Genomic DNA, 14,843 nt, shown 5'->3' on the forward strand with positions numbered 1-14,843 from the left:
CAAGCACCACTGCTAGCGTCTCCCCAGAGCCTGCTCAGAAAAGAGCAGCCGCCAAGGTTAAGGAGGGGTAGGAACTCCCTGTCCTCTCATTCCCATTTTTCTGAAATTCAAACTACCCTGTGGCTTTTAGAGTCATTATGCCTGGGGCTTTGCTCAAAGCCACATTCCCTGTGAGAGGGGCTGGCTCTGGCTCTACAGCTTGCAGCACAGGAGAGAACAGAGGCCTCACAGTGGGATAGCATTCCTAGGGCCTTCTGGTGGGCTCCGCAGAGCTGTTGTCTTTCGTGGAGCAGAAAATCTACACAAGACAACTTGCCAACCCCTCAGTTCACCTTTAGCTCGTGGCAGCTGGCTGATCAATGCAGAGGGATGAGTTCTGCTGACATATGCCCCCACACCACCTCTGGCCCCAGTGTGGTTCAGTTCAGCACAGTACTGTCCATCTGCCTTGCCAGATGCAAGTGCTCGTGAGTTTTCTGTGTGTCCGTGTAACCATGGACCACAGAGACAGATGCCATCCCAAGTCTGATGCAAGGACCCAGGCTCACAGAAGAGTTCCTAGGTGCACCAGCTCCAAGCTGTCAAGAAGCAAGTGAAATCCATGACAGGGGAGGCATGTTGCTGTGTGCAGAGCTGCCATTAAGTCCAGGAGCAAGTGAGCCCACAGCCCTCATATCTGGCTAGTGCAACACTGTTTCTAGCAGATCCAGCAGCTGAGGTGAACCTGAGGACATCTGCAACTAAAGCACAAGCTGCTCTGTCAGGCATGAAGGGACCTTTTCCATAAATGGGAGAGGCACAGGGCAGGGAGTAGGAATTTGTCATGCAAGCTGGCCAAGAGGTTTCACCAGGCCAGCTCTGTATGGCTGCGTCAGTGGCAGAGCCCACTGCTCTGAGTTTCACATCCCTATCTAACAGGAGGCCAACTTGGTGACAATGATGCATTTACGACCTCCCACCCGCTGCTGCAACAGTCTGGAGCCACAGATGCTTGCAGAGGGTGTTGTGGGAGCTGCGGTTTGGATGAATAATTTTCCAGCCCTGCAGCTCAGAGCCACGAAACCCAGAGGGGCAGAGAAACAACAAAACAGTAAAACAAAACAAGCCTCCAGCTTGGGCCGCCCAGCAAGTTCTGGACCATACTGTATTGTTCTTCACATTTAGCCTGCTGCAGCCTAGCAGTGTCCAGCTATCACCCTCATCCACTAGTCCCACCATGCACAGGTCAAGACCCCGGAGATGAGAAGGACCATATGTGTTTGGATCTCCTGTCCCTACCCCCTGATCTTGTGGCTGCCAGAGAGGGGCCAGACTAGGTTAGTAATGCTAAGTGAGAGAAGAGCAGGGGTACCCAACCCACAGACCCCTTGGGAGCCACAGCCAGGGGAGCCCGCTGGGACTACTCAGGTACTGTAGAGCCCTTGATCGCACAGCCTCCCCATTCACTGGTGCTGACACTCTGCCCTAACATCTCCCCTGTGCCCTGTTCCATCTAGGACACAGAGAGTCCAGCAGTTGCTGCACCTTCCCTGACACAATAACAAGGCATTGCTTCCACCAAAGGGAGCCCGTGGCACCCTGCCAGCGCAACCATACCCATTGTTGTGCTGAGCATTGCCATATTAGGTGTCTGGCACCAGGTCGTGGCTGCCCTGACTGTACCCATGCTGGGGTGGAGAGTCCCCACTGCTCACTCGGTTGTGTTGGACACCCTCTTGCACCTGAGCCATACCAGCACCAGGGAGCAGCAGGGTTGCAGCCTGTTCCTCCCCAGGATCTCCAGCATCCCCTCTCATCAACTACAGCTGTCAGCCACATCCTGGAGAGCAGAAGCTCTGGGGCCAGACAGAGCCAGACAGGGTAGATCTGAACTGGGAGAAGAATTCCTCCTGGGACAGCCCACTAGGAAGCAATGGTTGCTCCACCACTCAGAGGTAAGGTTCCCTCCTAAACATCCTGCACTTGCACACACTGGACTTGGCATGGCTTCAGCTCCCTGACCCACTCACTCAATGCAAGAACTCTGACCAGGGAGGCAAGTAGGACCTCCAACAGATAGGACACTCTGGGTCAGGGATCTCGTCCTTCAGGTGCTTCATCTAACTCTACATCTCTGTCCCTCCTCCCAGGAACCATGGATGATGGAGGATCAGGGACGGAGGAACCATTCCTGTCCTTTCATGTGCAAATCCATTGGCATAAGTCCTTCCAGCTAAGAGGGAGCAAGGATGATTTCCATCCCTGGCCTTCCTCTGCCCAAGTCAGACAGCCCGGCAGCATGCAGGGCACTGGGGCTTTGTGCTTGTTTGCAACTGTTTGCATTTACATTTTGGAAAGCCTCTGGGAGCCTTTGCTGGTCCTGGACTCATCCACAGCCTGGCTGTGGTATTTCAGCCTTTGGATGGCCCTGATGGGAGCATGGGCACAGGGAACATTCCTCCGGCCTTTGCCCTTGGGCTTAGCCTCAGCTCTACCCCAGCTATACCTGCACTCCAAAACAGCTCTAAAAAGCCTTGACGGCCACATTTAATAGACCAAAGATTCAGTTCAGCATTTCTACTCTGATTCACAGAGAGGATTTGATGAGCACTGATACCCACAGTTCCAGCACTCCTCAGGTCCAAGACTTGAATCCAGAGCCAGGCCATCTCAAGTGTCTTGTATTTGAGCGAATGACACAGCTCTTTCCCACCACTCCTGCCTCTTCTGTGCTCCTGACTTTGCAATAATTGTACTTGCATTAGCTTACACTGGCCAGATCTTGTTCTCCAGTTAGGCTCTTTTCCAAGGTTTTACCTGATTTTAAACAAGCTGTAGGAAGACTTTTAACAATGCACTGTGGAGGTAGCAAGAGAAACATCACCTAGAATCACCTGCCATCCAGAGGTACTACTTGCTAAAGTGTTATGCTTAGTCACAAACTCCTAGCATTTGATACCAGAGTTTGAGCTCTATCCTTTAAAGGCAGGTCCACGTGAATAGGAGGTGCAGCAGAGCGTTTGGAGGACTCTGAGTGAATGAAGCGGTGCACAAAGATAGCCACAGCATATTACTAGCTCAGGTGAGTAGAGAACGGTGTTCAGCTTGCTATAGAGCAGATCTCTTCTCATCTTCCCAATCTGTGGCCTGCCACTAGAGGACAACACACAAACACACGTAAGCCTTGAAGAAAAACACATATACTTACATTGGGAGGAATGAACTGGATCTGGAGTTCCCATTCCCTTTAATAAGGGCACAATACAGCCCACACTGCTCACAGTGAACTGCAATTTAAATGAGAACTGGCTGAAAAGTGGCATTTCCACCTCAGCAGGATTTATTCAGGAATTCCAAGTTTACCATGGAAATATCAAAGCTCTCTGGCCAAAATGACGTGATGTCCAGACTCTTCATTTTGTCAGCAGCCAGGCGGCACACAAGACTACCCAGTAAGTGAACACTTCAAATATTAATTTGTATTACCAGGTCTCAAAAAAATGAGACATGGAAATGAAACACCACAACCAAACTGGAATAAAAAGCAAACGGAAAAGTCGAAACAAAGTGAGAAAGGCAGAGCAAAGCCCTCCATTTCAGACTGTGTTGTTCCAAAAACAATGTGAAAAACGTCATTGCAATCAATGCCTTCCTGGGGAAATGGCTTTATTTCAGCAAGATGGCAGTTTTCTATAGCAATCTCTTCAGTGCAATTTTTTTTTTTTTAAGTGCTCTATTAATAGGGTGCTCAGCCAGAGCTCTGCATCCCCAAGGAGAAGTCACTGAGCAAGAAATTGTCAGGAGCTCGCAATGTGGTGGTTGTCTGGCTGTTTAAACTGCAGAAAGGAAAGAAGGGCAGGGGGGGAGGAGGGAAGGGGTGGAATTGTAGATAAAAGCCGCTATTGCAGCCAGGATCACAGTGACAGGCCTGACACTTTCTCCAGAATGACACCAAATTTCTGGCTGCTGTAGGAGCAAATCTGCCATTTCAGGCCATACTAACACCCCATGTCAAAGCTGGAGGGGAAGGGTTGTCAAGGAACCCAACGAAGAACCCTCTCTCTGGGGAGGGTTTCCTATCTTCCCACTAAGCCCTCCTCCCCCCAGATGACAGTGTTTTACATTTGGAGCTGTCAAAGCACAATGCAAATATTTAATTAATGACAGCTCCAGAACTACCCATGATGGAAGTGGCTTATTTCCAGTTAAATCAGTTCCTGCTCTCGCTCCTCTGTGCCTGGTGGCAAAGTTTCCATTGACTTCAGCAGTGACTGAATTTCAGCCCTGAGATTTTGTATCTTAAGGGACTCTGCAAATGAAATCACCTTCCAGGCCAGGGTCTGTGCGTCAGCCCAAACCTTGCGCTCGAGGTAGAATAGATCTTTTTGGAAGGGATAATCAGGGACAATCCATTATGACTCAAAGGCCTTCATGGAGGACAGAGCCCACCCCAGTCCCAGGTTAGCTGGAGCTTTGTAAGTCTCCCATTTTGCAGACATCTTTTCCTGACCCCAAATATTTTCCCCAGGTCTTTTCTCGTGAGATAATGGAGGTATCAATGAGGAAACCCCTTTTCCAAAAGACAAAGCACATTCACAGGAAGTAGGTACTGAAAACTAGTTGTGGCCATGCCACAGGCACAATGTGGAGGGGCAATATTGGGAGCAATACACCATTACTGATAGTAGTCGAGATCCAGCTAAGGTTGGGTAGCCCACCTGTTAGCTGTCTTTCTGCAACCTGAGAGACCCATCTTCAGATGCCCTCCTTGTTACAGACAAGATATATGGCCCTGTGGAGAAATCTAGCATGACACAAGCTGTGGTGCCAGACTTGGCCCCCATCACAGAATCCGCTGTCATGGGAGGACAGCGATCATCCCAGCAAGTGGCATTGGGTGATCCTTAACAGCCAGCAACTGCAATCATGAGAGAGAAGTGGAGAGGCTATGCAGAGCTGAACTTTGTAGATTTCTCCCAGTACAGATACAGAGCCCTTTTTGGAAGCAGGTGCTTCAGACACCCCTTTTGAATGCAGGCCTGGATGTTGCTTCAAACCCCACTGCTGAAGGAATCCCTCTCTCCTCCTCTGGCCAAATTCAGTAGTTCCCTCACACCCAATAGCAAGAAACTTTGATGCTTGCACATCCCATACTTCCTGGGATACCTCTGGGCTTTGACCTGGCCTGGCACAGAGAGTACTCCCCAGTGCAACCAGATCTACCAGCCCTTTGCATGAGAGAGCGCCAGGTCTGCCCAGGCCTATGGGGTGATTAGTCAGCCTCTCACTGTGGTATGATGTGGCTTCAACCCCCCACTCCACGGACTGTTCCTCTATTTTGACCTCTGACCATTTTACCTGTGGTTAGAAACAGCTCTCGGAGCATTCAGAACCAGCCACCTACTCCTGGCGTGGGTGGTGTGCAGCTTCTGCAAATTCAGCTCATGCATGCCTTGCTCTATGCAACACTATAGCTAGCAGCACAGCTGCAACAGCACCACATCCTGCCATCCAGGTGAGCGCTCCGGAGAGGAGCCCTCACTGAGCTCGGCACTGTGACACTGCTGCTCCATCCCCTGTACCTCCCACCCCAGACCCTGCCCTATATATGAGGCTGAGGGCAATAGCAGGACTGCTTATGAGGCATGCAGGAGCAGCCGTGAGTGAGGGCTGGACCATAGGACAGACAGACCAACAGCCCTGAGCATGGCTGCTCCCAGCAAACAGCTAGTTGTGATCTCCCCACTCCCTTCTCCCCAGTTGCACCCTGACTTCCCAGTTGCAGCTGACTTTGGCAGCCAGCGCAGACACACAGAGTCCTTTATTTGGGGTTATATTTCAGCGTCCCGGAGTCTGGAGCACTTGAAGTGCTGGTTGGGTACTCCTGCCTCCCTATTTATATTTCTCTGCCCTGTCAGAGCCAACTTTGCCTTCCCCTGCGCTGCTATCTCACAAAAACATTGTTACAAAAGAAGCACAGGTCCTGGAGCTATGAACAGGTCTTTATTTGTTGAGGTTTTTTTTTTCCCCCCTCCTTTCTTCCCTTTGAATGAAATTCCTGCCAGCTCTAAGGGAGAGAGAGGGAAAAGAGTAGAAAGTTTAACTCCTCCCATTGGAGTGTCTCACGCCCCTGCCCAGCCCTTGAAACCCAATAACCAAGATCATTCAACAATGCCTTCCCTTCCCTGGCTACATCCTTACTACACTCTGAACTGCGTAAGATACCCTGCCTGCAGCGTGTGAAGAAGCAGGGTCGCTCCCCTGATCTAGCTCAGACCAGAGGGATAGGGTGAGCAAACAACGCATCGCACAGTTCCTGCCAGCTGCAGCCAAGGCAAGGATGGACAAGCTCTTCTTCTGGGGCATTCTTCTGGCCTCCTCTGTCCACTTCCATGCAGTGTCTGTGGAGCAAGATGCTGCACCCTCGTGCCCACCTCAGTGCCACTGTGAAGAAGATGGCATCATGCTCTCGGTGGATTGCTCTGAGCTGGGGATTTCAGAAGTCCCTGGCAACCTGAGCCCTCTAACAGCTTACCTGTAAGTACAGCCCTTGTTTTTCCTTTTGCAATGCTTTCTCCAGATCCCTTAGTCAGCTGCATCTTTGCTCAGGCTTGGAAGTTTGTGCCACATTTTCCTGAAATAAAATTTCCACTGGAAATCAGAAACAAAACAAAACAAAACAAAGCAACAAAAAAGGGCAACTATTACTCCAGGACCTGCCAAGCTAAACTAGCTCCCTGTCCTCCCTGCACCCCTCTGCAAATGCTGCTTATATTGATATATTATGCATGCTTTGCTTCCTGATTACAGTGGATCAGAGGAGCTGTTTTGCTGGGTAGATTCTGATTTTCTGAGAGCATAATGAAGTATTTATACCAAGCAATTACTGCAAACTATTCTATGATCCTTCTGTGAAACATTTCAATAGCTGTGATAACTCATGACTTTTGGGGTTTGGGTTGGGCTGGCTAACAGTAGTATCCAATTCACCTGTTTAACATGAGCATGAAAATCTTATAAAGTGGTATGAGGATATTTTTTGGCTTGGCTTAAAAGTTCCTAAATCTTTGAATGTTTCGCTTCCCCTCTGCTATCAATAACCCAAAGAGTTAAATTACCACAAGGACTGGTGAGTTCATTTTCTAGCCCCAGAGACAGTCTCAGTGGTCCAGTCTAATTGGTGGTGACTGGGGATATCCCCAGGATGAGCAAAGGAGTCCATGAAAAGTCCATGGAGTTTGACCAGCTCCATACTTCCAGAGAGGAGACAAGTTGTCCCTGGCCTGCCCTAGGAAAGATCTAGTCTGTTTATTCACAGAAAATGCTGCAGCTACCAACGTCAGTTGTGCAGCAGGTAGGCTGGGAAGGCTGGGTAGGCCTTTCCCAGCTAGGGATGCGGCTAAGAAGCTGCCAAGGGAAGCTGTGTGTATTACAATTGTACAAAGCAATTGGTAGTCCCCAAACAGTGATGGGGCTATACATTTTGTACGCATCACACCAAGAAGGGGCATGTGCCCAGGTGTGCAATATGTATTGTGTTGCTGGTTGCCTAGTGTCTCTAGCTTGTCTGTGATGCGGTTGCTCCATGGTTAAATCTAAGCACACTAAAAAATTCAGAAATGATTTTGCAAAGCCGGCTGGAAAAGGGCTTCTCTCCCCATCCTACCTGCCTAAGGAGCATGTTGCTTTATGTCTTGTGCTGACCATCAGGTGGCCAGAGTTGTGCTGGGCCACCTAAGAAAGAAATATGAGAGGAAAAGACCATTTATACTGGAGAGCATGAAAGATGAGAGAGCTGTGTGACACAAGCTGTACTTGCACAGAGAGGGCGCCATGGATCACTTGTCACCTGAGATGCACACTGCATGGGAGTATCTCCCCTGCCCACACCCTGGGGATAAGTTTGGAGCTAGCTGCTTTTGAGTGTTAAAAGTCACTACAGCTCTGGAGCAAGACTCGATGGAGGTGGTTAGAAACACGTGAGCTGTAAGCTTGGGAGGCTGCAGAGCTCTGCAGCACCAATGCTACTGCGAGGACAAATGATAGCCCCATCAGGGATACACTCCACCTTTGCACTCATCATAAGACAGGGTACCCACAGCTCTGGCTCTGCAGCGAATATGTTGCTGTCCAAGTCTGCAGAGTGTCCCCTGCTGGGCTGTGAGTCACAGAGAGATGCATCGCATGAACCAAGGTCCACCACTACATAAAATGGTCCTCACTGCCATGCTTACCTTAATATGGTGGACAGAGAGGGGCCACAGAGCCTGGGGATATGGATTCTGTGTGCAGGGTGCCCAGTGAGCAGGTGTTTGAAGATGCTTTTGGCCTGGTGCAGCAGATTACCATGTGGCTGCTTCTGGCAGAGCTCTGCTTGTCTCTGGAGCTCAGTATTCAGGATGGCTCTGCAGCACCCACTGATTTGGGAGTGTGTCCAGTTGCTTTGGTCACCGCTCTGCACTCTCCTGGGAAGCTGTGGGCTGCTACAGCAGCCTGCTTTATTCACATGGTGGCGCCAGTGACAGCAGTTTGCAGGAGAAGCAACAGGAATGCAACCTCCTCAGCCCCATTGCCTTACAGGAAAAGCCAGGCTGGAGGGACCCTTCAGGTGTAAAATCCCTGTGATTGAGCCTGGGAGGTGTTGGAGGGTCCAGCATTTTCCCCTTCTTCATAGAGCTGGACCTTTACTGGGGGCAACAGCACATTTGTTTCATGACTGTTAAATGCTGCCTGTGAATTAATAAATAAGATGATATAACAGAGGTAGGAAGGCAGGATGAACTGGGAACTACCGAAAGAGGACTGAAGAGCTGTGTTTTCTCCCTGTTTCTGTCACTACTTTCTTAGTTTACCTTTGGCAAGTCACAGAAGGTTATTTTCTCAGTTATGAGGTGTGCAGCCAGGGCTGTTTTTTCCAAGCAAATCAGTATAAATTGTGTTGAAACTGCAGCTCTTCAGGAGAGATCTAAGCTCATGCAAACTTAGGCTTTAAATACACATTCAGATACATAAAGAATAACTAGGGCTCTTTGGAGAGCTGCAAGTGCTGAAAATAAAGCCTTGTAATGGAAACAAAGAGCATGGAACTGAAGGCCAGCTACTCCGAAAAGCTGTCCAACTTCATTGCTCTGTGCCTTGTCTTCTCAGAAAGTTACTGATGAGCCTTTCTGTAAAGAGCAGGACTCCCTCAGGTGCCAAATAAAGCAAAGGATTTTCGTAATAACCTCTGATTAGACACTGCCTCACCACTAATGAGCTTGCATTCATGCCCCATCCTGACAACACCGCATCTCCACCATGCCTATTTCTCTCCAAGAACTCTGTCCTTCTCAGTGTTACACCTCTCTGAACCAGAGCTGCCTGATCCTGGGATCACCCATCCAAAAGTAAGCTTTTCCAAGATGGAAGTGTCATCAGTGAGCTTGCAGCAGTGGTCAGGGAGGTGGAAGAGAAACAAGTCACCTCTTCCCAAGGGGATTGATTTCTCCAGTAGGCACTTAGACCTGCTGGTGTGCCCTTTGGTAGTGCTGGAGAGAGTCCAGGCAGCCAGTTCAGCTGGGGGTTGTCTGTGTTAGGTGAGAGGACCCTGAGGTCTCCATTGCTCTTGCAGGCAGCCTGAACTCATTCAGGTCTCATACTGACTCTAACATCCCGCTTCTCTGTAGCAGCGCAGACCACCCTGCCTGGTTCATGATATGAAGGCTTGCCAACCTCAGCATGTAGCCCGGCTGAGGAGGGCAAACTGTGTCTTAGCCTGGCCTTAGAGCCCAGCCATGAGACATTAAGGATTCGTACACTCTGTCCTGTTCAGCTGCATCCAGAGACCCTAGGGCCTGTATTAACCTAAAAGAGTTGGGCTATTCAGAGTGGAGGGTTAAGATTTAGCTAACATGCCAGTAAGTCCTACAAGCAGCATGTCAAATATCACAGCTCCATCTTCCATAGCCAGTATCAAATGCAGGAGAATTGCTCTTGGGGCTGGCAACAGAGATGTGTTGGAGCTGATGGGGGATCTCTGGAGACGATGGCAGCAAGCTAAGAGCAGAGAAGGAGACTGGTACTGCAAAGGAGAAAGCTCCTGCATCAGCAGAGAGGAGACTGCAAAGGGGCACTAAGGAAGATGGTGTCGAGTAATAGAAAGCAGGGAGAGGAAGAGTTGCCTAGTGCTATTAGTTTGGCTTCACTTCCTGGCACTGCTACAAACCTTACATGTGACCTGACTGAGTGATCCCATCCCAGTTCCCCTGGGGTATGCAGGTGCCACCTCCAATGGACTGGAGTAAATGGGGATGGGGGTGAGGGGGTCAGTCCCTGAGGTCTGGGGACAGGGCTCTGACAGGGCACAAGTTCTCAGAGCAGATCAGTCCCGCTACATAACTGCTCTGGGACGGCATCTTGACCCTGCCTCTGACTCATCTGTATCTGGCTACCAGCCTCCTGGCAAGGAGAATGGAAGACAATGCTGGGGTGGTGGGGAGGTAAAGGGCTACTCCCAGTTTTCTGGGGCTGCTTCTGGTTCACCACAAAAATGACACTGCTATAACAGAGTTACCGGTTCCTGCTAGGTGCCTCCTAGAATCAGGCTGGCCTGCTCAACCTTAACTGGCAGGAAATAGAGGGCTCAAAGAAATGGAGTTCCTGTACCATCGACAGGCTTGTTAGTACCCACAGATGGAAAGTGGTGGTAGTAGCACCATGATCATGTGTTCAGGTCAGCTGGCCAGACAGCACACACACCTTGGCCATCCAGCATATGCATTGGTTAGAAAACAGACAGATTACAGTGCCTCTCACCCAGACTGGACTTAAGGGATATGAGAAGGAACTGGGAGGATTGTTCAGAATCGCAGGATATTTTAGGAAGGTACTTCTGGAAGTCTCTGATGCAACTGCCTGCTCCAAGGAGGTCCAGCTTATTAGGTTGCCGAGTGCCTTGTCCAGTTAGGCTTTGAATATCTCCAAGATTTCCCTTCCCCTCCCTGTTCCCAAGTTTGACCACCCTCTTGGGATTTTTTTTTCCTAATATCTAATTGGAATTTCCCATGTTCCAACTTGTGCTCATTACCTCTTCTATTTCTCTGCGTATCTCCAAGAAAAGTTTGGCACCATCTTCTCTACACTCTCCCACTAGGTAGTTGAGGACCACAGTAAGATTTCCCCATTTCATTTCTTGTAAAGACTGAATAAACCCACTTGCATCACCAGTGCATGGGACATAGGGGGAGCTGGGAATACTGCGATGAGGGAGAGGGGAGCATATGGGGAACTAGGGATACTTCATTGGAGGTAATAAGGATGTAGAACAGAAACCCGTAAGAAACCAGACATCGTTAGCACCACTGCTCACAGCTCGACTGCGGGAAGGGTAGATGGCTCCTGGCCCTGTGAGGAGCTTCTCCAAGCCATCCCCCCATTCCCCAGAGCCCCAGGCCACCCACAGCACCAGGGAGGTGTCAGACTCCACTCCTGCTCTGTGCCCCATCCCCAGAAGCACTGCAGACCACTGTGCCCTTCCCATGTTTGCTCCTTGTCCCAAGACCTGTGCATACCTTACAGTGAAAAAGGGCAACCACTGCATAGCTCACAACATGCAATTTTGTTGCTCTGTGATTGCAAGCAGGAAAAGATCTGAGGCACAACACAGTCTGATGAGGTAATCAGGCTATTGCTGTCACAGCAGGATGTTCAGGGGGCAGAGGGAACAGCATTGACTCTTGCTGCTCCTGGATGTCACCAGGCATCTAAGGAGGCTGCGCAAACAGAAAGGTTTTCATTCCCTGTGCAGTATCTATGGAGAATGGGGCCAGGAGCTCTCAGGACAGATCTCACCCTGCAGAGATATTTCAAGCCATCAGCTGGAATTTAGCAGCCCACTGAGAATGTAAGGCCAGGGTGCCACATCACCTATGTTCTCCACTGAGCTACCCTCTGGAGTCAGGTGGGTGGATGGACCTATCCCAGGGATTCACAGGGGGCAGGTTGTTTGCTGCTGTGATGTGATTCCTAGTACTGCCACAAGAAGCCAGGCAGTCACTTGCCTGGTCACGCAGCACTACATCACTGCATCTGGTACAGGGAAAGCTTGAGGGGAAGACGTCTCCTTCCCAACATATGTTTTCTAAGTACCTGCAGAATTTTGGGTAGGCAAAGCAACAGGGTTTGAAGGGTGACTCCAGAGTCACATCTGGAGCTCAGAGCAAAACAAGCGCAAATGCTGAAGGCAGCTTCTCTGCCTCTCCTCAACTCTAAGCCTTCCTTATTTCTCTGCCTTAACCTCTGTGTCCCTGCAGCCTTCAGCTTGGGAATAGCAATGATGTAGCTCACCACAGCCACCCTGTGAAGAAAAAGAGGGACAGGACAGCTGGCTGAACTATAGGACACTGGGCAGGTGTCAGAGCAGTGGAGAGGGGTGTTGGGGGCTGAACAGATGGCTGGGCTTGTAGTGGGCTGACATGGAGACAGGATCTCCTGCTACAGGGACCACAGGGACTTCTGTGCACTTTTGGGAGTGAGGTGACAAGCACACACCCTGGGTAAGTGAAGGGGGTATCCAAAATCCAAAAGGTGCCAAATCCAGAAAGTGCCAAATCCTGTAAATAAAATTCTTCCTTGGAGTCATCTCTGCTTTCCTTCCCCATCCACAGCCTGTTCTCTGTGCCATGGTCACCAGAGGAGCCACAACACTGCATCAACCCCCTCTGCACACAGCCCCATCCAGACACAGCACAAAAGGCACAGACTCACCCCAATGATCTTCTAGTCCCTTCCCGTTCTAAAGCGCCAATGCAATACACATTTTCCAAAGCCATTCCCAAGTCCTGGTGGCCACACTGATGTACTAAGGGCTATCTTCCTCCTTGACCTCCTTCCCTCTCACAAGGCAAATGGGAAATGCCATTCCTGCCCTGTACAGCCAGAAGCCCATGGCCTCTCCCTTGGAAATGTCCCTCAGGCCTGCAGGAGTGTGCAGAGCAGGAACAAAAGGAAACTCTTTTGAGCTCAGGGACCCATATCTAGGAGATAGGGCAGGCAAGAGACATTAGGAGAGCTGGGCTCATGCACAGGCTCTGCAGCAGGTTTATGGTTTCCCATCTAATAGCTTTGAGGTACAGGGTTTTTTTCTGGAATAGCAGGGATAGTGAGAGTGTCTTTCCTCTAAGCACTTGATTTTCTCTAGAGGGGCTCTGTGCTGTATGCAAAAGCCTGCTGGCTCCATGTAAGAGCTCCAAAAAGGACACAGACATGCTGTGCATCCTTGTTGCATCCTTGTCAGCAGGAATTAAAGGGGGCCTGGGTTCAACTCCTTGTTCAGCACCCTGATTGCCTTCCTGCACTAAGCCACTTAGCACCAGCTCATACATTGCCATTCTCATCAGAAGTTCAGCTCTTTAATATTTCTGGATCTCTGCTTTATTTGTCTTACTAAGTGCTCCTATACCTTCTGTATGGGTTAATAACACATGCAAACTGTGGAGTGGCCACTAGAGATTGGGAGGTACTTGCACAGGGAATGGGAGAGAAGTGTAAGTCCCGGCTTTGCTATGGGGTTTTCATGCCACCCTGGGTGAGCCAGGCATACTCTGACTCCAGCACTGTCCAGGTGCTGAGTGCCACAAGCTGTCTGTATGTAAGGATGCGGTACCACAGGCATTCTGGCTCAGCATGTGCCAGCACATGTGCGGGGTGTCCTGTAGCTCAAGGTGGTTCTTTGCCTTGAGCTACAAGACCCTGTTGGAGGGCATTTCCCTGCATTAATGAACACTGACACTTTGGGATAACCTAGCAGGCTAGGCCAAACCAAGATCTGCCTCAGTCCCACACATGAGGGACAGCTGCCATCACTGATAACAAATCCATCATTGAAATCCATCAAATCCAATCCATTGAAAACCAGGCAATCATCTGGCTGGTTTTCCCCTGCTGGAGAACATAGATGAATGCTAACTCAAAGCAGTGTAATTCTTTCTTCTGTGCTCCCCAACTTACAACGAAGAGAAAACCAAACAGAACAGATCTGGGATCAGGCACAGCTTGGGAGTGGCTTGTAGGAGAAATTGAAAAACAACCTGAAAAAGCCACAGCTACTGGGCATGCACTTCCAAATGGTCTTGTGTACCCTCTAGGCAATACGTGATTCCCACCCAGGCCACCAGCCAAAATTCCCCAGGGCCTGGGCCCATGGAAGCACTCGGGGACTGCTGACTAGTGGTCGAGAGCGGAGGACCTTCTTCCCTGTGTTACTATAATGAGCCCTGATACTGCAGATGCTGGGTCATGCTTAGGCACAGGGCTCAGGGCAGAGCAGTAGGAACAGGCTGAACTCCCCTAGAGAGCACTCAAAATAGTGATGTTGGAGTCAGCATCCCAGGGGGATCAGCAAACCTCAGAGTGAAACCAGAACTGAAAGACCTACATTTAACGGCTCATTCAGTGAGGTCAGACCTAGAGCTGCCTGAAAAGCACATTTAGTGGAATGATTTTCCCAAGGAATACCTCATGTCATTGAAAGCAAAATGCTTAATGAAAGTGAATCAGTGCTGATGGAACTGTGAATGGCAGAAAGGATGTAACAAGTTGAATCAAGAGAGATTATTTCACAGAATCACAGAATCACAGAATCGTTTAGGTTGGAAGGGACCTCTGGAGATCATCTAGTCCAACCTCCCTGCTCAAGCAGGGACCTCTAGAGCATATTGCCCAGGCGGGTTTTGAATATCTCCAGGGAAGGAGACTCCACTACTTCTCTGGGCAACCTGTTCCGATGCTCTGTCACCCTCACAGTGAAGAAGTTTTTTCTCAGGTTTAGGTGGAACTTCTTGTGGTTAAGTTTTCAATGTTTTCACTTTTTTTCAATGTTTTCACTT

General features: G+C 49.8%; 1 protein-coding gene across 1 annotated transcript in view; it reads left to right on the forward strand.

Annotated features, from left to right (window-relative positions):
- The first annotated feature begins 6,180 nt into the window (after positions 1-6,180).
- LGR6 (leucine rich repeat containing G protein-coupled receptor 6) overlaps positions 6,181-14,843 on the forward strand; it is a 156,598-nt gene continuing 147,935 nt past the window's right edge. Inside the window, exon 1 of the mRNA XM_068918509.1 lies at positions 6,181-6,516. Within this exon, the coding sequence (XP_068774610.1) occupies positions 6,320-6,516 (197 nt within the window). The 5' untranslated portion in view covers positions 6,181-6,319. The remainder of the gene's footprint in view (positions 6,517-14,843) is intronic.

This window comes from Struthio camelus, chromosome 24, assembly GCF_040807025.1.
Source record: "Struthio camelus isolate bStrCam1 chromosome 24, bStrCam1.hap1, whole genome shotgun sequence".
NCBI classification, from domain to species: Eukaryota; Metazoa; Chordata; class Aves; order Struthioniformes; family Struthionidae; genus Struthio; species Struthio camelus.